Raw genomic sequence first — 21,336 nt, forward strand, 5'->3', positions numbered from 1 at the left:
CCTTCCCTTATTTTCCCTTTCACTATTATTTATATTCCCCAAATGAATGAGAACATATAATGTTTGTCCTTCTCCGACTGACTTACTTCACTCAGCATAATACCCTCCAGTTCCATCCACGTTGAAGCAAATGGTGGGTATTTGTCATTTCTAATAGCTGAGTAATATTCCATTGTATACATAAACCACATCTTCTTTATCCATTCATCTTTCGTTGGACACCGAGGCTCCTTCCACAGTTTGGCTATCGTGGCCATTGCTGCTAGAAACATCGGGGTGCAGGTGTCCTGGCGTTTCATTGCATTTGTATCTTTGGGGTAAATCCCCAACAGTGCAATTGCTGGGTCGTAGGGCAGGTATATTTTTAACTGTTTGAGGAACCTCCACACAGTTTTCCACAGTGGCTGCACCAGTTCACATTCCCACCAACAGTGTAAGAGGGTTCCCTTTTCTCCACATCCTCTCCAACATTTGTTGTTTCCTGCCTTGTTAATTTTTCCCATTCTCACTGGTGTGAGGTGGTATCTCATTGTGGTTTTGATTTGTATTTCCCTGATGGCAAGTGATGCAGAGCATTTTCTCATGTGCATGTTGGCCATGTCTATGTCTTCTTCTGTGAGATTTCTGTTCATGTCTTTTGCCCATTTCATGATTGGATTGTTTGTTTCTTTGGTGTTGAGTTTAATAAGTTCTTTATAGATCTTGGAAACTAGCCCTTTATCTGATATGTCATTTGCAAATATCTTCTCCCATTCTGTAGGTTGTCTTTGAGTTTTGTTGACTGTATCCTTTGCTGTGCAAAAGCTTCTTATCTTGATGAAGTCCCAATAGTTCATTTTTGCTTTTGTTTCTTTTGCCTTCGTGGATGTATCTTGCAAGAAGTTACTATGGCCGAGTTCAAAAAGGGTGTTGCCTGTGTTCTTCTCTAGGATTTTGATGGAATCTTGTCTCACATTTAGATCTTTCATCCATTTTGAGTTTATCTTTGTGTATGGTGAAAGAGAGTGGTCTAGTTTCATTCTTCTGCATGTGGATGTCCAATTTTCCCAGCACCATTTATTGAAGAGACTGTCTTTCTTCCAATGGATAGTCTTTCCTCCTTTATCGAATATTAGTTGCCCATAAAGTTCAGGGTCCACTTCTGGATTCTCTATTCTGTTCCACTGATCTATGTGTCTGTTTTTGTGCCAGTACCACACTGTCTTGATGACCACAGCTTTGTAGTACAACCTGAAATCTGGCATTGTGATGCCCCCAGATATGGTTTTCTTTTTTAAAATTCCCCTGGCTATTCGGGGTCTTTTCTGATTCCACACAAATCTTAAAATAATTTGTTCTAACTCTCTGACGAAAGTCCATGGTATTTTGATAGGGATTGCATTAAACGTGTATATTGCCCTGGGTAACATTGACATTTTCACAATATTAATTCTGCCAATCCATGAGCATGGAATATTTTTCCATCTCTTTGTGTCTTCCTCAATTTCTTTCAGAAGTGTTCTATAGTTTTTAGGGTATAGATCCTTTACATCTTTGGTGAGGTTTATTCCTAGGTATCTTATGCTTTTGGGTGCAATTGTAAATGGGATTGACTCCTTAATTTCTCTTTCTTCAGTCTCATTGTTAGTGTATAGAAATGCCACTGACTTCTGGGCATTGATTTTGTATCCTGCCACGCTACCGAATTGCTGTATGAGTTCTAGCAATCTTGGGGTGGAGACTTTTGGGTTTTCTATGTAGAGTATCATGTCATCGGCGAAGAGGGAGAGTTTGACTTCTTCTTTGCCAATTTGAATGCCTTTAATGTCTTTTTGTTGTCTGATTGCTGAGGCTAGGACTTCCAGTACTATGTTGAATAGCAGTGGTGAGAGTGGACATCCCTGTCTTGTTCCTGATCTTAGGGGAAAGGCTCCCAGTGCTTCCCCATTGAGAATGATATTTGCTGTGGGCTTTTCATAGATGGCTTTTAAGATGTCGAGGAATGTTCCCTCTATCCCTACACTCTGAAGAGTTTTGATCAGGAATGGATGCTGTATTTTGTCAAATGCTTTCTCTGCATCCAATGAGAGGATCATATGGTTCTTGGTTTTTCTCTTGCTGATATGATGAATCACATTGATTGTTTTACGGGTGTTGAACCAGCCTTGTGTCCCAGGGATAAATCCTACTTGGTCATGGTGAATAATTTTCTTAATGTACTGTTGGATCCTATTGGCCAGTATCTTGTTGAGAATTTTTGCATCCATGTTCATCAGGGATATTGGTCTGTAATTCTCCTTTTTGGCGGGGTCTTTGTCTGGCTTTGGAATTAAGGTGATGCTGGCTTCATAGAACGAATTTGGAAGTACTCCATCTCTTTCTATCTTTCCAAACAGCTTTAGGAGAATAGGTATGATTTCTTCTTTAAACGTTTGATAAAATTCTCCTGGGAAGCCATCTGGCCCTGGACTCTTGTGTCTTGGGAGGTTTTTGATGACTGCTTCAATTTCCTCCCTGGTTATTGGCCTGTTCAGGTTTTCTATTTCTTCCTGTTCCAGTTTTGGTAGTTTGTGGCTTTCCAGGAATGCGTCCATTTCTTCTAGATTGCCTAATTTATTGGCGTATAGCTGTTCATAATAGGTTTTTAAAATCGTTTGTATTTCCTTGGTGTTGGTAGTGATCTCTCCTTTCTCATTCATGATTTTATTAATTTGAGTCTTCTCTCTCTTCTTTTTAATAAGGCTGGCTAATGGTTTATCTATCTTATTAATTCTTTCAAAGAACCAACTCCTGGTTCTGTTGATCTGTTCCACAGTTCTTCTGGTCTCGATTTCGTTGAGTTCTGCTCGAATCTTTATTAGCTCCCTTCTTCTCTTGGGTGTAGGATCTATTTGCTGTTTTTTCTCTAGCTCCTTTATGTGTAAGGTTAGCTTTTGTATTTGAGTTCTTTCCAGTTTTTGAATGGATGCTTGTATTGCGATGTATTTCCCCCTTAGGACTGCTTTTGCTGCATCCCAAAGATTTTGAACGGTTGTATCTTCATTCTCATTAGTTTCCATGAATCTTTTTAATTCTTCCTTAATTTCCTGGTTGACCCTTTTATCTTTTAGCAGGATGGTCCTTAACCTCCATGTGTTTGAGGTCCTTCCAAACTTCTTGTTGTGATTTAGTTCTAATTTCAAGGCATTATGGTCCGAGAATATGCAGGGGACAATCCCAATCTTTTGGTATCGGTTCAGACCCGATTTGTGACCCAATATGTGGTCTATTCTGGAGAAAGTTCCATGTGCGCTTGAGAAGAATGTGTATTCAGTTGAGTTTGGATGTAAAGTTCTGTAGATATCTGTGAAATCCATCTGGTCCAGTGTATCATTTAAAGCTCTCGTTTCTTTGGAGATGTTTTGCTTAGAAGACCTATCGAGTATAGAAAGAGCTAGATTGAAGTCACCAAGTATAAGTGTATTATTATCTAAGTATTTCTTCACTTTGGTTAATAATTGATTTATATATTTGGCAGCTCCCACATTTGGAGCATATATATTGAGGATTGTTAAGTCCTCTTGTTGAATAGATCCTTTAAGTATGATATAGTGTCCCTCTTCATCTCTCACTACAGTCTTTGGGGTAAATTTTAGTTTATCTGATATAAGGATGGCTACCCCTGCTTTCTTTTGAGGACCATTCGAATGGTAAATGGTTCTCCAACCTTTTATTTTCAGGCTGTAGGTGTCCTTCTGTCTAAAATGAGTCTCTTGTAGACAGCAAATAGATGGGTCCTGCTTTTTTATCCAGTCTGAAACCCTGCGCCTTTTGATGGGGTCATTAAGCCCGTTCACATTCAGAGTTACTATTGAGAGATATGAGTTTAGTGTCATCATGATATCTATTCAGTCTTTGTTTTTGTGGACTGTTCCACTGAACTTCTTCTTAAAGGGGAATTTTAAGAGGCCCCCTTAAAATTTCTTGCAGAGCTGGTTTGGAGGTCACATATTCTTTTAGTTGCTGCCTGTCTTGGAAGCTCTTTATCTCTCCTATGATTCAGCTTTTAAACCAGCAAGTACATGATCCATTTAAGCCCAGCATGCTGATGCCCACAGCATCTGGTTTTGTAGCTCATGTTGGAGAGAGGTTGATTGTTTTCATCTGTATTCGAGTGTCTGTGCTTTGAGTTTTGGGTGGAGTTGTTTAAAAAGCAAAAACAGAAACAAACAAACAAACAAAAAAAACAACCAAAGAAAAACTTTAAGGAATTAATGATGACTCTTTAGTGTGTTTTGTATTCCACTTGAATAGGTTTTTGTTTAATGATGTTTATGTTTGGGGATTTTTATGTCTCTAAGTAATCCAAAGTGACACTAAACAGAACAAATGCTGCGTTGATAGTCTTGGGGGGGAAATGGAATTAACTTTATTCTTTTACTGGGCAATTATGTGAATTGCAGAAATAGGCCACTCCAAATAAACTATGTCAAAACACTGACCTTCAAAGAAAAGGAGAGTGGGCCTCATAGGATGAGCATGAAGAAATTGAGATACTTACTGGAGAGCTTTGGCCAGTTGGTTAGGCCTGCATTTATGGAAGAAGATGAATCCTATGCTAGTAACTATGAACAGTTATACAACTACAACTACTAGCTAATGCTTACCAAGCACTTATTTTCTGTCAGACACTTGGATAAAGACTTAATGCATTATTATATTTAATCCAAACCAAGTTGGAAGGGAAAAATGGGGAAATAAAATACCTTCATAGTTTAAAATACCTTAAAATACCTTCATAGTTTTTGGTTCAGTTTTGTATTTAATTGATTAGTATTTCTAGTTTTTGGAGAGATGATGGTATAATTGTTCAGGTAGTACTAGGTAGAGACTGAGAGGCCTGGTACCAGCAGTTTGGAGGAAGAGCCCTGGAGTTTCAGTGCTGGGGTATGACACCTGGCTACACCATGAATTGGCTGTATAACCAGGGGACAGCCACCCAGAGTCCCACTTTGCTCATTTGTAATTGGGGAAATAATATTAAGCACTTACCTTGTTGTTAATCTCTCATGTTAAGGAGCTGAAATGAGGCAAGTTCTTGATCTATAGTAAGCCCTCAGTATTATTGTTGTCGTTAGTATTAATCTCCATGTAGCTCATTAAAATGGCAGTGACTCTTCATCAGCTTGCTGTGGCTCCCTAGTGCTTTGGGGGAAAAGTGGAATGAGAAACACTCTGGCAGTTTATCCTGGCAGCTTTTGTTTTTCTTCTCCTTTCTACTGTCTTCCAAGGGAGTGCCAATCATTAAGCCAGGAACTGCCACACTGGGCTTGGAAGCTGAACTCTAAGGAAAGGTTTGACCGGTTTCTGCTCACTTGTAATTATACTATAGTTTTCCACTCTCTTTCCATTTAGAAATCCTACATGTGGGGCTTGCATCATCATCATTACATATGAAATCCAACACTTGATTTCCAGCAATGACAATGAAAAACAATTACACTTCAAGGTGGTCTAGAGCATTCTCTTTTTCCCTCTCTCTTTCTTTCTTTTTTTTCCAGAGGGAGAGAGAGAGAGAGGCTGGGGGAGGGGCCAAGGAAGGAGATAGAGAGAGAGAGAGAGAATCCCAAATAGGCTTCATGTCCAGTGTAGAGCCATTGCGGGGCTTGATATCACGACTCTGAGATCACAACGTGAGCCAAAATCAAGAGTCGGACACTTAACCGACTTTTCTTTTCTTTCTTTTCTTTTCTTTTCTTTTCTTTTCTTTTCTTTTCTTTTCTTTTCTTTTCTTTCTTTTCTTTCTTTTCTTTTCTTTTCTTTTCTTCTTTTCTTTCTTTTCTTTTCTTTTCTTTTCTTCTTTTCTTCTTTCTTTCTTTCTTTCTTTCTTTCTTTCTTTCTTTCTTTCTTTCTTTCTTTCTTTCCTTTTTTCAGCTCATTATATTCTTCAAAGAATTTTGGAGATACTAGATTTTTTTTTCCAACAAAGCAGTTTCCAGAATGAGTCAGCCTTTGCATCAACACCATCATCATGAATTCTACTGCTACAAAGAAGTTAACTTATTTCCACAGATTTAGAGGTTCACAGATGTATCTTAAGGTGGTTGGAATCAGAATGTATGTGTCTGGGTTTCTCGTGAGGGTATGCAACATACCACCTGCACATGGGCATTTACCTTATTAAAGTTGGTAAATAAGTGTGATTGGGATATGGAGATGTTGAAATGCCTAGTTTTCTTTCATATTGTATCACTCTCTAGAATGTTCCTTCTGCCATTGGAGGACCCCAAAATATGTATTTAGTAGTTATGCTTTGAACCGTAAGATTGAGTTTAGGGATATACAGATTTGTGGAAACTCCACTCTCATTCTTTTAGAGGGATTTATTCATTAGGAAAATGAGATCATCAGAACATGATTTTACCAGTGGTAAGAAAATAGAATTTTATTTTACAAGAGGTCTTGATAGAATAAAGATAATAAAGATAGTAGTTGACATTTTTTTGGCTTCCTCTGAGTGGGATACTTTGTGAAACAACTTGTATACAACAGTTCATTTAATCCTCAGTAAGCATGTAAGATAAGGTCCATTATTACTCACACTTTCAGATGAGAACACTGAGATTCAGAGAGATTAGAGGTGTCCAGGTCACATAACTAGAAGGTGATAGAGCCATGAATAGGACCCAGTCCTTTTGACTCCTGCCTATATAATAGGCAACAAGATTTAAAGTAAACTGGAGCTGATGTGATTTTGATCACATCAAAATCTTCCCTATAAACTTTCTTTTTCCTGGTTGACATGACCTCCTTAGGTACTATGTGTATTCTCAGCTTAAATTTACAGTTTCCTTAGCCATCAGCCTAAAGCTTATCATTGCTACAAAGTCCAGGCTTAAAGTTAGATCTGAGCTTAAACATGAAAAGGATTTTTAACGTTTGTAGTCTCTCTACTGATGACACTTGGACTATCTTTCTGTTTTTCTGTTTATTTACTACATTTTTGGAAAAGCAGTCAGCCTAGGCTTTCCTTCTTGTACGTGTAATGAGAACAGTATAAAGAACCCAATCCTTCCTATGACTTCTTTAAAAAGAATAGAGGCTGAGCAGATCACATTTTACACACCTCCCCCTGAGCCTGACTTTCAGCCTTACTTTTTCTTTCCTTATACAAAATCAGAGAATGAAGAGATTGTAAGCCAGATCCTCTTAAAGAGAATTCAGAGGGTTTGTGAACTTTGATGAGAAGACATATTACACCATTATTTTCGCTAACCTACAACTGAAATTCATCATTTCCTTCAATTATAGGGGAGACCACAAACCACAGTGGTATTAGCAGTACCCATGACTATTTGCAATAGCAATTACCAATATTAACATAGCACATTATGGTGTTGGCAGATATCACAAAAACAGTGTTTATATGTATTACTTGATGTATGGTAGTTACAGACTTGCACTAGATTCTGTTATTTAATGTGTTAATAAAGAGGCACATGTATTGCAGAACAATTTAAACAAAGATTTTGATGACTGTATTTCAGTATTGTTGGTTTTCTTTGTAATCTTATGTATTTAATTTATGCATTTTTAAAACATTATTCTGAGAAGGGGCTCCCTTATTTTCCCCAGACTGGCAAAGAGGGTCCTGACGCAAAAATGGTTGAAAACTCTACCCTAAATGGGTTATTTTTCTAAGGAAGTCAGTTTCTTGGGGGAAAGGTCTACAAACTATAAGGATTACATTTCCTTGTGAAAAGTTTAGCATATGGTAAAACATACTGAGCATGGCAAAAAAAAAAAAAAAATCTTTTTAAAATAGTGGTTAGAAAACATGAATATTTTTTTTACCAAATAGAAATACATAATAAAGCTCTACATTTCATATGATTTTTTAAAAAGATTATTTATTTATTTGAGAGAAAGAGAGGGGGTGAGAAGCATGCTGCCTGCTGAGCAGGGAGCCCTGCCTGGGGCTCAATCCCAGGACCCTGAGATCATGACCTGAGCTGAAAGCAGATGCTTAACCAACTGAGCCACCCAGGCACCCCTTTCATATGATTTTTAAATAATTTTCCTGCAAGGTTGGTCTCTTCCAAGCAAAGAGAACCAGTACAGACCAGAGGCTGATCTCTGAAGTTGTTGCAAATGATGCATTTGCATCTGATCAGCTTGTCTGTACACGTTACTGCTGGTGGAAGACGGCTCCTCTCCAATTGCATTTTATAACAGATTCATTCTGAAGGTCGATTGCCGTTTCGATCAGTGTTAGCACTAAATTCCATTCGTGCTGTCCTTTTATGCTTTGGTGTCAGTTTTTTATTTTTTATTTTATTTTATTTTATTTTTGGTGTCAGTTTTTTAAAAACTAAATCTTATTGAAGAAAAACATTTGTTCAGGGACGTGCACACAGCAGAAGCATGCCTCTCAAGCACAGGTGTAACCAGCATCCAGATCAAGAATCTGTTTATAAATGCTGAATATGTAGCATATGACAGGTGCTTTCAATGGAGCAGAGGTTGTATCCACAGAATCGTGCAGCCCCTTGCGCCTTGCTGAGCACTGATGGACTCCACCTACGGAGATCACAGCCTCATGGGAGGGTCACAAGCTTTGGCTCAGCTCGAATCCTGTTATCATCACTCGTGAACTGTGCAGTCTCTGACAGACTGCTTCATCTTCTTGAACATCAATGTACTCGTTGTCAAAATGAGGATACGAGGATGCTAATACTTTTCCTTTCTAGTTGCTGAGAATTACAGGGAATATAATTAGAATGTCTAGTTTAGGCAAATGATAAATGAATGATGGATGCCACTGTCAGTAACTGTGAACACAACACTAAAACGTTCATTTGTGGCCTCGAAGTTTATTATGGCATAACAGGAGATTGCGGGAGACAGTGAATTTACTAAAATCTTCAGGCTCACCTGAATAATTTTTATGGCACACTGAAGTCACATAATGTTGAATTTACTACAGGGTGAATGTAAGTTTAAAGAAAGAAATTAAGATTTGGTTATTATTTACTTGAATTCCTGAGGAAATGAAATCCCCATTTGTTAAATGTATTTTATTTTTCCTTTGGAGGTGTTGGAGAAAATTTGACTGATCCATCTGTTATAAAACCTGAAGACAAACAGTAAGTTGATTTATGATGTTATCATTTAGAAAATTGCACTTCACACATTGTACACGGCTTTTAAAAATTAATTTCTAAACATATATATTTCTTGCCTAGATCCTAGAAAGATTTTGAGATGGCTTATGTTTACCTATAGGCTGGATATCTGTGTTGGATATCTATATATCTATATCCACTACAATAAATTTTTTTATAAAGAAAAATGCATAGATGAGGACAGAGGGGCAAAAAGAACATATGGAAATAAAATTAGATGAAATTTGAAGTTAATACACATAAATGGAAAGTATAGAGACCAATGCAGCAACTAGGATTTTGTTGCAAATTTAACTCTGAGTTTTCTGGTGGCCCAAGCAAATGGGAAGTATGGGGTAAGCTCAGTATCTATAGGCTTTGACCAGGAAGCAATGTCATAGGAGAAACACAGCTTCCCTTGTTGTGCTCACAACAGAGTCCCTGCGTTCTTGTCATGGGCTGGGTCTTCTATCACATGCCTATAAAATGAAAGGCGTAGAGTGTGCTAGTCAGTAACAGCAAATCTACAAGCGTTCAAAACAATGGGGCTTATGTATGAAGCATCAGATTGTCTGACTTAATTCGGGAATTCAGTTTAAATTATGTAGAAGAATGAATTGTCTGCCTGGCCTCTGAATTCCCGTGGGCATTTGATCCCATATATAGGCTTTTGGGAAAACTTGGCAGCAGAGGGTCCAAGGTTCTTCTGAGAAAGTTGGAGGACAGAGTAGTGTTGGTGCTGATTAAGGACTGATCAATATGGCAGACGACAGCGGTTCTCAAACATGAGCTTCCATCACAATCGGGAGAGCTTGTTAAAACACATATTGCTGTGTTTGTGATTCGGCAGATTTGGGGTGAGGTCAAATAAGGTAACAAGTTCCCAGATGATTCCGATGCTGCCTGCCTGGAGCACACTTTGAGAACTGCTAGCACGTGGTATTTTTACTTCTTTGTTGCTGTACATGTCTGGATTGTAGAAAAAATATATATAAAAGAAATTACATAGATGGGAAATGTTTGTAAAATAAAATCTGAAACTTTTACTTTTCTTCCACAGCACTCACATTGTAACCATTCATTGCTTTAATGCTCTATTCCTTTCCTCGGTGATTTCCTCTAAATATGTTCTTATCTGTAGGCAAAGAGGTCCATCTAGAAGTAATATTAGCTATTCTTTTGGACTAGATGAGTTAGAGAAGGTAAAGGTGAGCCATAATACCCCTATGCATCCAACTCCTATGATATTTGAGCATGGAATTCATGTTGTAACCCTTAGGGTTCAGAAAAAGGCTTTATTGGTTTTTTTGTTTTAGCAGAGCTAAAGTGTTTTTAGCTAAGGATATTATTATTATTTCTTCAATAGCCCTGTGTGCCCACGGGTTTGTAGGGAACCAGGAACCTGGTACTTCCTTCATAATTTTGCAGTGAAAAATGGTTTGCCTATAGAATGAACCCAGTTTATGTACACTCCATCATCTATTACATTTCGACCTTGATATATATCATTTAATATGACCTGAATGTTTCCAACTTTTAGAATTCAGAGGATTATATTATCCCAGTTGAGTATTTTAATTGTGTTCTGTAGGCCAGTGGGTCTCAATTTCTATTAAGGTCACTGAGGAAACTAAAAAAAAAGAAAAAAAGAAAAAAGAAAAAGGAAAGAAAAGGAAAAGCTTCTGAGAATGAGTATCACATCAAGATTTCTGAGGATGGGGCTCTGATGTCTATATTTTTCGAGAAGTTCCCCATGTGGTTCTGATGGGCAACCAAGAATGGGCACCTCTTGTCTTATGGCAAACTATCGTTTATGACTTGAAGATAGGAACTTTGGAAATTGGTAGGATGGCTGTAGCCTGCCTGGTTTCATGAGGTTACTAATTTTGGGTGCAGTTGGTTTTCCTGGGTAAGGTAACTTTTATCATAGTGGTGGCAGGTGATGTCTAATTGGTTCACCAACACACGCGTTTTTGAGTGCCGTGTGGTCTACAGGAAGCACAGGCCATAGACCAGTAACAGCAGTACCATCTGGGACACTGTCAGACCTGCGAACTCTCAAGACCCTCCCTTGACCTACTGAATCAGAATCTGAATTTTGGTGAGATCCGCAGGTGATTTGGTATAAACTGTAGTTTGAGAAGTGCCTAAGCAAGCGCGTTCGCATGTTTGCTTTACCCTTAAGAACAACGTTTGGAGGAGGCTTCTTCTGTCCCCGATCCCAAATGAGAAAGCTGAATCTCAGTCAAGATGGTGAACTAACTTGCCCATGAGGATAAGAAGTCAATGAGAGGACAGACTCCTCTACCAAAGGAGAAGAGGGTTGTGTTTTTTTGGATTTTTTTTGTGTGTGTGTGTGTGTGTGTGTGTTTGTGGTACAGATTCTGATATTATGTGTAGTGCCAGTTATCCCTGAGCACACTTGTGTGTGTGAAGACATGGTCATCTGGCTCCTCCCAAGCCCTCTCTGGCCACTTAATGCACTTCCTCAGGTCACTGAGCCTCAGTGGAGGCAACCTCAGTTACTGGCCGTCTGGGGTTGTTTTCCACTTCCTGCCTTGATGGTTTGGGGCCTTTGACAAGTGCAAAATGATGGTGATTACAGGATCTTTAGTAACTGTGTATACATGGCACTAATTGTAGAACCAAGCTACCACTTGCTTTTCCTGTGCTGTGGAAAATCTGGAAAACAGGTTTTTGGTTTTTTGTTTGTTTGTTTTTGTTTTTGTTTTTTTAACTGAGACTGGAAGTCTGTAGGCCATGCTAGGATCGTAGACCCGATAGCTACAAATAGGTGTTTCCATGACTCCTTCCCCATCTATCCTACACGGGGAGTGGTCACACCTCTCGTGTAGACATTTCAGAGACACTTTGATCCTTTTGTGTTAACTTTCACAGAGCTCAGAGAGGGAAATTATCTAGTTTACCACTTTTATCTGAGAATCAGGAAAACCCTCTAAGTTGGGGGTTTTCTTGATTTTCTAGGGGTGGGGTGGGGTGGGGGTGGGGGGGAAGTAATGACATTATGGAATGCAGGAGTGGAGTATTCCAGCAGGGTCTAGAGAGAATAGAAAAGGAATGCTTCCATCTGAATGGCTGAAACAACACCTTTATTTTTCACTCCAGCGGCATCATAAGAGTTCTGGTACTAAATTGCAAGTGGTTCTATCTTTTTTTACAAATATTTTTTGCCACATTTGGGTTCGTCTTATTAAAGTGGTTCCTTAGCAGATGCTCTGAAGGAGAGGAGTAGTGAACAAGAGGCAGCTTATGCAGCCGGGTAGATACCAGCAGAGCCGCACTTTGTAAGGGCGATTGAGTGACCAGGAAAGTTAATCCCGGGTGTCTGTTCACGTTGTCTTCCCCAGAGATTTCCTCCACCTCCTCGCCTCGGAGCCACGAGGCAATCCGAGAGCAAACTGACATCAGCCCTCATTCTGAGCTTGGCACATCTTCAGAGCAGCTACTGTTGTTCTGCCAAAAGGAAGTGGAAATTGAGATAAATGTTTCAATACTCAGATGGAAAAAAGTCCATTTTTACACCACGTCCCTTTTGAAAAACCACATTCCTCAGAAGCGAAGTTTATTGTTTCCTTTTGTGAGAGTTTGCTTTTTCTTTTTTCTTAAGACGTGGTATTTAAGAGTGGTAATTGAGTTCAGATTTTAGAATGTGCTGTTTCCACTCTGCATGTCATTAAAATAAAATATTACCTTTCATGAAGTCTCTTTGGGAGTGTCCCTGGTGTGCTCTGTTCCGTGGTGTGCGGAGTGTCAGCCTGAAAAAAGCGTCGTGCAGGATCTAACCATGGATGAACATCGATCCTAGAATCCTCTAGGGATCTGTCGTGTTCTGGAGTGTTCAAAATGTGCCTCATCTGTGCTGGTCTGTTTATAATTTTGTCACTTACACGTAGCATATGTAGTTTACGTCCACAAAGTCACTGTGTCCTCGTGGTCTTGTCTTTCCCCCAAGGAGCCCAGCTAGAGCAGTTTGCAGGATAAGAACCAACTGTCGCAAGAGCTGTGAGTACTAGAAGTAGGGTTTTGTCAGGCATTTATTTTTGAAGACGTCAGTTATCTTCTGAAAAGTATTTTGGGTTGGAAACAGTGTATGTGAATCTTTTCAGAAGGTGTGTTCTGATAACAAGTTTGTTTTACGTCTCACCTCACCTTTCGGGTACTCGGGTACTCGAGTAGAAAGAACATTTGGTGATGAATGTCATTCTCTCACCCCATATGCATCGCAAAGGGTCTCACTGTATTTTGTTCTACTGCGGGTACATAGAAAATTCACTCTTCTATCAGATTAGCGTTGAAATGAGTTTCACAGCAGGTCTTGGAGTTGGGTACAAAGATTGAAGTGCATTTGAATTTTAAATTTGCAAACCTAACATAGTTGCTTCCCCAAAGCGCTCAGTTCTTTGTTGGCTCCTTCAAGTTTACTGGGTTACTATGGGATACTGCTCGGTATCTCCGAGAATCCTAGTTGAGCTCCTTTTCCTCCGCTGTGATCTCATTGATATTCTGATATTTCCTCTAGATCAAGAGGAATGGTGTTTGGACCAGCCAATTTAGGGGAAGATGCAATTAGAAACTTCATTGCAAAACATCGTTGCAACTCCTGCTGCCGGAAGCTCAAACTCCCGGGTATGCCCCGAACAATTCTATTTCTCTCTGAGTAAATCTCTCCTAGAACAACATCCATTGTAACCTGGGATAGAGTCGAAAATCTCAATCACATTTTTATCTCATTCACAGTCGAGGCCTGACTTTCTGACTGCAAATTTCTCAAGTCTCTGAAGGGATTACAAGGACTGGGGATTTACTTCAGGTTCTGCCAAAATGTGATAAAACAACATTGGGCCCAATTCTTGTCACAGTCTCTCCAAGGGGAGAGGTTTACTGACTTAATTGGGGTAAAATTGAACGGAGGCGGGTTCCCCTACCCCCACCCCTCCTGTTCTGAGTCCTGTGTGGCGTCCACAGGATTTCAATTCTTTTTTTTTTTTTAGGATTTCAATTCTTATTTACTCATTGGACACTTGGGACCATGAAGGATCTGGGGACACAACAGCTGTCAATTAAAGTAGTGCCGTTCACTACAAAAAACCTGCCACGTTAAACATATATTGCAATGCATGTTTTCAAAAATCTGATTTGATAATATGGCACACTTTTTCCGGAACTGATATAGTCACCGCAGACAAATATTCTTAGCATAAAAGCAAGCAGCTGGACGTCTGTGTCCCCAGGCTGGCAGTCCCAGCTCTGTCGAATTCTTCTCTTTTATTCCAGAACGGATGCTTCATGTCCGTCCCTGCTTGTTCACTATTTTTCTTAGGTCATACCAAACTTGTCCTTAGACCGGAATCTCACATTTTAAGCAGAGTAGCCCTTCCTGCCTAAGAATAAATGACCAAGCCCGGAATCGGAAATCAGTAAAAGATCATCATCCTTTGTAGCTTGGGATGGAGTAGGTGTAAATTTACAACAAAGAAGGGCAATTTCTAATCTTGTTGGAGATAGAGGTAGGAGGTCGAGAAGCTCTCATGGGCATGGCGTAGTCAAAGACGGGGCTTGGGAGCAGGCTTCTAGTTCCAGTGGGAATTAGCCTGCCAGCCAGGGCTGGCAACGGGGGAGGCGGTGGGGTGGGCAGATCGGACTGGAGTGGCAGAGAGGGGGACCGTCACTCTCATCTTGGGGCAGCTCAGAACCCAGTCTCACAGTGGCATGGCAGACTTGGGCAAAGAGATCAGTCCACAACACATTGGACGTGCTGCCCAGGGGCTTCCTCTCTGGAAGACACAGGGACTGTATCTGATCAGCCGGGAGAACAGGAGGCGGGAGGCATAACTCGCTGCTTCCATCCGTGAGCTCAAGTTAGCTCTTCTGCATGATTAAAGTTGAGATCATTTTTTTTTTTTTAACCCATGATGGTGGGTGTTGAGTAACTCAATAATTCCTCCACGTATGGACTTAATTTTTGTTTTCTTTCAACACTATAGTTAATGCATTTAAGTGGAAATTAGGAATATCCCCATTTATTCAGACATTTGGTAATATGAATATAAAAAAAGCTTAGTTAGGAAAACAGAACTGCAGGTGATATTTCTTTGCTCTTGATTATGTTCCTTTTTTTTTTTCTCCCTCTCTTTAAGGAAAGGTAGTTCAGAATAGAGTATAAAAGCATGGAATCCAGAGCCAGATAGTTGAGCTCATATCCCACTAATGCGTTTTACTAGCAAGGGAACTTCAGGCCTTGATTTTTCTCATCCATAAACTGAGTTTAATAACACCTAGTTCCTAAAATTGATGTGAAGATTGAAGCAATATATGGATAGGTCCAACAAATGTTGGTTATCAGTTAACTATAATATGTATTAGTTTTATATCCAGATAATCCCCTTTTAACACTAAAAAATAATATTGGGAATATACATTTAAGGTTAACAAACTTAATCATTACAACCTGGTCCTGTGCATCTTTGAGCAATGAAAATGCCCTGTTTCCAGGCTGGCCTCACTCAACTCCAGCCAGATTGTGCCTTCTAGGGCACAGTGTGTGGAATCTAGCAATCACATCTTCCCTCCCCTGCCCTTACAGCAGCACTAGGGAGTTAGGGTGGCACATGGACTCTGGGGCCGGGGGAGAGGGGTTGTCTGGACATGGAGGGCTCGAGTTTCACATATCTGCCACCTGAGGAAGCAAGCAGGGTCCTTTCTTAGCACTTGGCCAGACCTAAAATTCATTTTATCCGTGTGGACACTGCCTTCTTGAGGATTCCCTGTAACTGTCTTCATTGTTTTCCTTGCAGATTTAAAAAGAAATGACTATTCCCCTGGAAGGATAACTTCCACTTTTGGACTTGATATCAAAATGGAACCCACGGAGGGGGCTCTGGCAAGGAATACGGAGAGGAACTCTCCAGAAGATGTCACACGACTGTAAAAAGAGAAGGAGAAGCGAGAGGATTCCAGCCGTTGCCCTCCTTCCCATGAAATCTTTGGCAACAGAGATGGATTGGAGTAACGTAGGTGACACCAGAGCCTCTGTCAGGATGGCTTTACCCTGTGGCCCTCCTTGAGACACGCCTTCTGAGCCTCAAGTCTCACCTGCTGAAAGACCTCACTGGTGTCTGATGAACGGGTTCTTCCAGATACTGACCTGGGCGCATGGTGCTCTGCATGCGCTCATCCTCCTGCAGTTTGGTGGGAAGACACTCAGATGATCCAGTGGGAAGACTGCTCCTTCCTACCTCATTGCTTTAGCTGGTGGCTTAGAACCCCTGGAGCAGGACGGGTGGGGGGTGGACACCAAAGAACCAGGGAAATGAATTTAATTTATTTTCTCACTGTGTGTGCTGACTCTTTGCCCCCACTGCTGTTTGTTACCTCATCCGCATATTGTGTTTTTGTGTGGACGTGGATATAAAAACCATCTGACTTCCTTTCTCCTTTCCCACGGCAGAGGGCTTTGAATAGCAACAACCAGCAAAGCAATGGAATGGGGAATGGGATGTGTTTGCACAGATGAGACCATACTCCTGCACGGTCTCACCAGTTAAAAAGGTAGTATCCTGGTGAAATCTAGATGCATTTGAGGTTTTTTTTTTTTTTTTTTTTTATTGGTAAATCACAGGATGCCTGGACATTTCAGGTTTTTTTCTGGAAGAAAGGAGAAAGGAAATCTAAAACAAATGCTCCTGCATGCTTTTTAAAATATATATATATATTTTATATATATATATATTTTTTTTTTTTTTTCTTAAAGGGGAATGAGGATATGCAGAATTAGGAATTACCAAAGAAGTATTTCCTCTTCCCTTAAGCTCAGGGGTACTATCAGTTAGCATTGACTAGGCCAACCTCTAAAACACGACTCTCTTTTCCAAAGCTGTGCATATAATATCATGGGCTAAGTTACTCTATCAGGTCCTCTGGGGAAAGATGGGGTTTCTTACTGAAAACTCGCTTTGAAGGTGTTCACTTCGTTCCAGTGCAGAACGCTGGTGGCTTAAAAGAGTGCCCCGGGGTGCATTTTAAGTTAGGCCTCAGAACACGCCAATCAGTTTCTGAGGCCCAGAGGAAGGCTCCCAGGACGGTGCACTGCACAGAACCTTTGGGGAAGCAGCCATCCCTCTTTTGCACCCTCTTTTGCAGAACAAGCATGGACTTTCACACAGGAGAGAGTGGAAGGGCTTGAAACTCCTCTTTATCTTTAGCCTTTACATGAGCTGGTTTGCTTAACCCACCTTCCTGTATTTCCAGGTTATACCTCAGGGGACATGTGGCCTGAGCACACAGGGCTTGAGAGCCACAGATTTAATTTGCCAAGGGTTGCAGTTGGTTCTTAGGCAATTTGCAAGAAACTAATTTGTACCCCTTTTACTTTTGGTCTTGGAAGTGGTGGTGGGCAGGACATTTGGGTGATTTCTAGATTGACAATGGGGATAAAATGTTAAACGCTTTTTTTCAGGACCTAACTGCTTTATCCTATTCTGCAAATCACTAAGGGATCTATTGCACTGAACTGTGGAAAGAGGCAGTTTTACTGTCCAAGAGCCAAACTAAAGGCATTCATTGATTGGTCAAATATTTGTCACCTGGCATGGAACTTGAAAACAAATGCATTGTGATTTCAAATGCCTGTGTTGTACCTCTTCCTTTCTTTTCTCTTCTTTTCTTTTCCTCTTCTTTTCTTTCAGAAAAGCCACCAAAATAATATACTTATAAAGATGAAGTGCTGATCAGAGATCCCCATAGGATTGCTTGCATGCAAATACTGATGTGACAGTCATGACTTTTGAGTGATTCATGACCACAGAAGGGTGGATGTCCATTCATTCATTCGGTCAGTTTTATTTTATTCAGTCAGACTTTTACCAAAGTGCCTTCTCTGTACTGTGTGAGCAATGAGGATCAATGAACAGAGCATTTCTTTGCCCGTAAAAAGCTTTATGTCTTGTGATTCTTTCTTTTTTTTTTCCTTTGGTACCAAGTTTGGATTTCTGGTTAATACTTAAAAAAAAAAAAAAAAAAAGAGCCCTGATTTCTGTGGAGAATGTTGGATCCAGTGACGTGTCCCATGCTGCCTCTGCCAATGGGTAGTAGGTTCTGACTGGAATACGTGAATTAGGGCAAAAAGAAGACCTAGCTAGGGCTGGTTTTAGGAACCACTGAGGAAAAACAAAGTCTACAATCTTTGCATGAGCACAAAGCCCATCTCACAGATGGGATCTGACTTGGGGGATCAGAGAAGCAACCGGGTTCCCAGGAGTCCTTTCTGAGGGCATCTTGTGTACACATACTCCTTTCCAGGAGGCTGTATGTTCCTGGAGTGACTTCTGCCCCATGACATCCTAAAGCCTCTGTCCACTCTGGGGAATGAGATCAGATATAGTTTTGGGTGTTTCTTCCTCATTGTTATTTCCTGTGGCTTTGCAAAACAAGTTCTAGGTGACTAAGACTTCCCAAGCAACCATTTACTGAATGTTTAAAAAAATAATTTTATTTTCTTGGTGTTTGTTAACCGGTTTTAGACGAGATGGGCCACTGAGGGTCTAGAAGGCATGATACAAATGCCCCATCATAGTCTGTTGTCTCTCCATCAGCCACTAGCATCTGGCACAAAACATGGCACATTATAAGCTTCCAACATTATTTGTTGAAAGAAATAATAAAACCTTCAAATGGTAATGGATTTTGTTCACTAGGTAATAAATCAGATTTGCATTTTTAATCTAGGAGGGAATGATTACCAATTCCTTAAGACCCAACACAATTCTTTTGATCTCTCTCTGTTTTAATTTTCCAGGAAATAGCTTTTAACAACCTATACCTTGTCTATTGAATTCTCAACCAGTTCTTGCCCTTATCATTGTTGTGATACCAGAGTACAGTCCTTCTTACTGGGGACTGTTGAAATGAGATGATAACTTCCCAGAAACTGCCTAGAAATAATCATCACTTTATTACCCTTTGAAAAGAAGATTGATAGAAAAGTCATTTGAAAGATGGTTCATTACCATGCCCTAGTCCGATTTCTTTACTCACATCTATCCAAAGCATGAGAAAGGGAGGATTATTCTCTGAGGTCGGAATTTGAAGGCTGTGTGTTTGCCTCTTTGAAGTCTTGGTATTTAATTTTCTGTAGTCATTTCTTGGGCAATTTTCTAAGAAACTAGTTGAAGCTAATTTATCATAAGTTAAAGTCAAATGACAGAAAAGATTTTTTTCCCCCTTAACAGTCTTTTATTCCACAGAGGTTAGCTTCTGAAGGAAAATGAGACTTAAAATAGCATTTCAAATCTCCAGCCTCATGGGTGGGTCCATAGAATAGAAAGCGTTCCGGAAACCACACTGGTTTTTTTATTTCGCACAGTTATTATTTTGTGACTTTTCTTTCCAGACCATGATGTACAGATAAAATATATTTTTGTGAAAAGCCCTCCTAAAAATAATTAGTAAGTTGCTTAATGTTTCAAAGAGAGATTTGTTTTTTTAGTCCTCGAGCAGTAACAGACCTTGGTCTGTATCATTGGCAGACTTTGGTATAACTTTATATAATTTGCCTAACCCTTGTCTTAACCCCTAACTCTGAAATGGAGATGATATGCTTACCTTTTCAAACAAAGGTGAACAATAATGAGAGAGCATTTATAAAGCCCTTTGAGAATCTCATTCACCAGGTTTCCTGTGAGCATGGGATCCAGTTCAATAAATAATAAGAGGTTTTCATTTTTGATATTATGGGATCATTATTTAATGTTTATAGAGGATGCTCAGTGGACCTGTTTCAGTGTAAACACAAAAGTGGTCTCTGCTATTTCTGTTTCCGAGGGGAAGAAGCTCATTGCTCCCTTTTTGTTTTGAAGCTTAATTAAATAGCTCAAAATCAGGACATTTACCATTTCACAGTATCTCCTATTTATTTTGCTTTTCGGTGTATTTAGGTTTATGCAGTTAATTTCTTTTGCCATCTTCTGCCTAAAGAAAGCCTTCCGGAACAAGTAAAGCCCAAATCTGGCACCATGACAAGTGATGCTTTTGGGAATAAAGGAGAGCAGGTTTAGAATCTTGATGTTTGTAAAGCTGGATGTTTTACAAAAATTCTAATTAATGGTGACTTACATTTTGTCAGTATGGGGCTGTTTAGTAATAAGAAAATTCTGGCCTTTAGCTTGCCAGCATCTTTTAGCAACTACAGTTGCCATTGAACAACATGGTTCAAATTGCATGGGTCCACTTATACACAGATTGCTTATAGTATAGTATTGTAAATGTATTTTCCTTATGATTTCCATAATAACATTCCTTTCTCTGGCTTACTTTACTGTAAAAATAGAGTTTATAATACATATAACATTGAAAATATGTACTAATTGACTATTTATGTTATTGATAAGGCTCCTGGTCAAGAGTAGGCTACTGATAGTTAAGTTTTGGGGGAGTCAAAAGTTATGCATGGATTTCCAACTGCAAGGGAGGTTGGTACCCCTAATCCCTGCGTTGTTCAAGGGTCAACTATAGCCTCCTTTAGAATTTTCACCTTTCCCCAGTGATTTTTTTTTTTCATTGTGAACCTGTAGAAATTCCATTTGCTACATTAGTATCACAAAGTCCTCACAAGTATTATGGTAGAAACCCTTTAGCTAATGACAGTCCAAATGCCTTTCCATGGAGACATTTGGAGGAACCATTTATTGATATCATGTGATTGCATTTTGGCTTCTAATGAACCTTTTTCTCTGTTTCTCTATTGGTCATCGACTAAGAGTTTACAGAGCCTCAGGATCTTTTGGTAACCAAAAGAAACTCTTGGTGTGTGTTATAGGCTAAAATGTGCCTCCCCTCCTTTCACCCCCAAATTCATGTGTTAAAATTCTAACAGAATTGTGACTGTATTTGACTTTAAAGAGGTACTTAGATTAAATCAGGTCATTAAGGTGGGCCCTGGCCCAGTATTACTGATGTCCTTATAAGAAGAGGAGATTAGGACACAGACACACACAGGAAAGATCATGTCGAGACACAGAAGGTGGCCACTTGCTAACCAACGAGAGACACCTCAGAGGAAACTGGACATGGCAACACCTTTTTTTTTTTTTTTTTTTGAGAACATTTGCCCTTTAATTTGCATTTAAAATCAGTTTCTTTAAATATTTTAGTTACAAGTTCTGAATAGTGAAGACAGAGTAGATGCTGCAGGCACTCA

The 21,336-nt window shown here is 39.7% G+C and overlaps 1 protein-coding gene across 1 annotated transcript in view; it reads left to right on the plus strand.

The window, feature by feature from the left end:
• TRPM6 (transient receptor potential cation channel subfamily M member 6) overlaps positions 1 to 20,668 on the plus strand; it is a 137,159-nt gene extending 116,491 nt beyond the window's left edge. The window contains exons 37-39 of the mRNA XM_025423303.3: positions 9,053 to 9,104; positions 13,663 to 13,769; positions 15,938 to 20,668. Coding sequence (XP_025279088.1) covers positions 9,053 to 9,104; positions 13,663 to 13,769; positions 15,938 to 16,071 — 293 coding nt within the window. The 3' untranslated portion in view covers positions 16,072 to 20,668. The remainder of the gene's footprint in view (positions 1 to 9,052; positions 9,105 to 13,662; positions 13,770 to 15,937) is intronic.
• The last annotated feature ends 668 nt before the right edge of the window (positions 20,669 to 21,336 follow it).

The sequence above is a fragment of the Canis lupus genome, chromosome 1 (assembly GCF_003254725.2).
Source record: "Canis lupus dingo isolate Sandy chromosome 1, ASM325472v2, whole genome shotgun sequence".
In the NCBI taxonomy this organism is placed as follows: domain Eukaryota; kingdom Metazoa; phylum Chordata; class Mammalia; order Carnivora; family Canidae; genus Canis; species Canis lupus.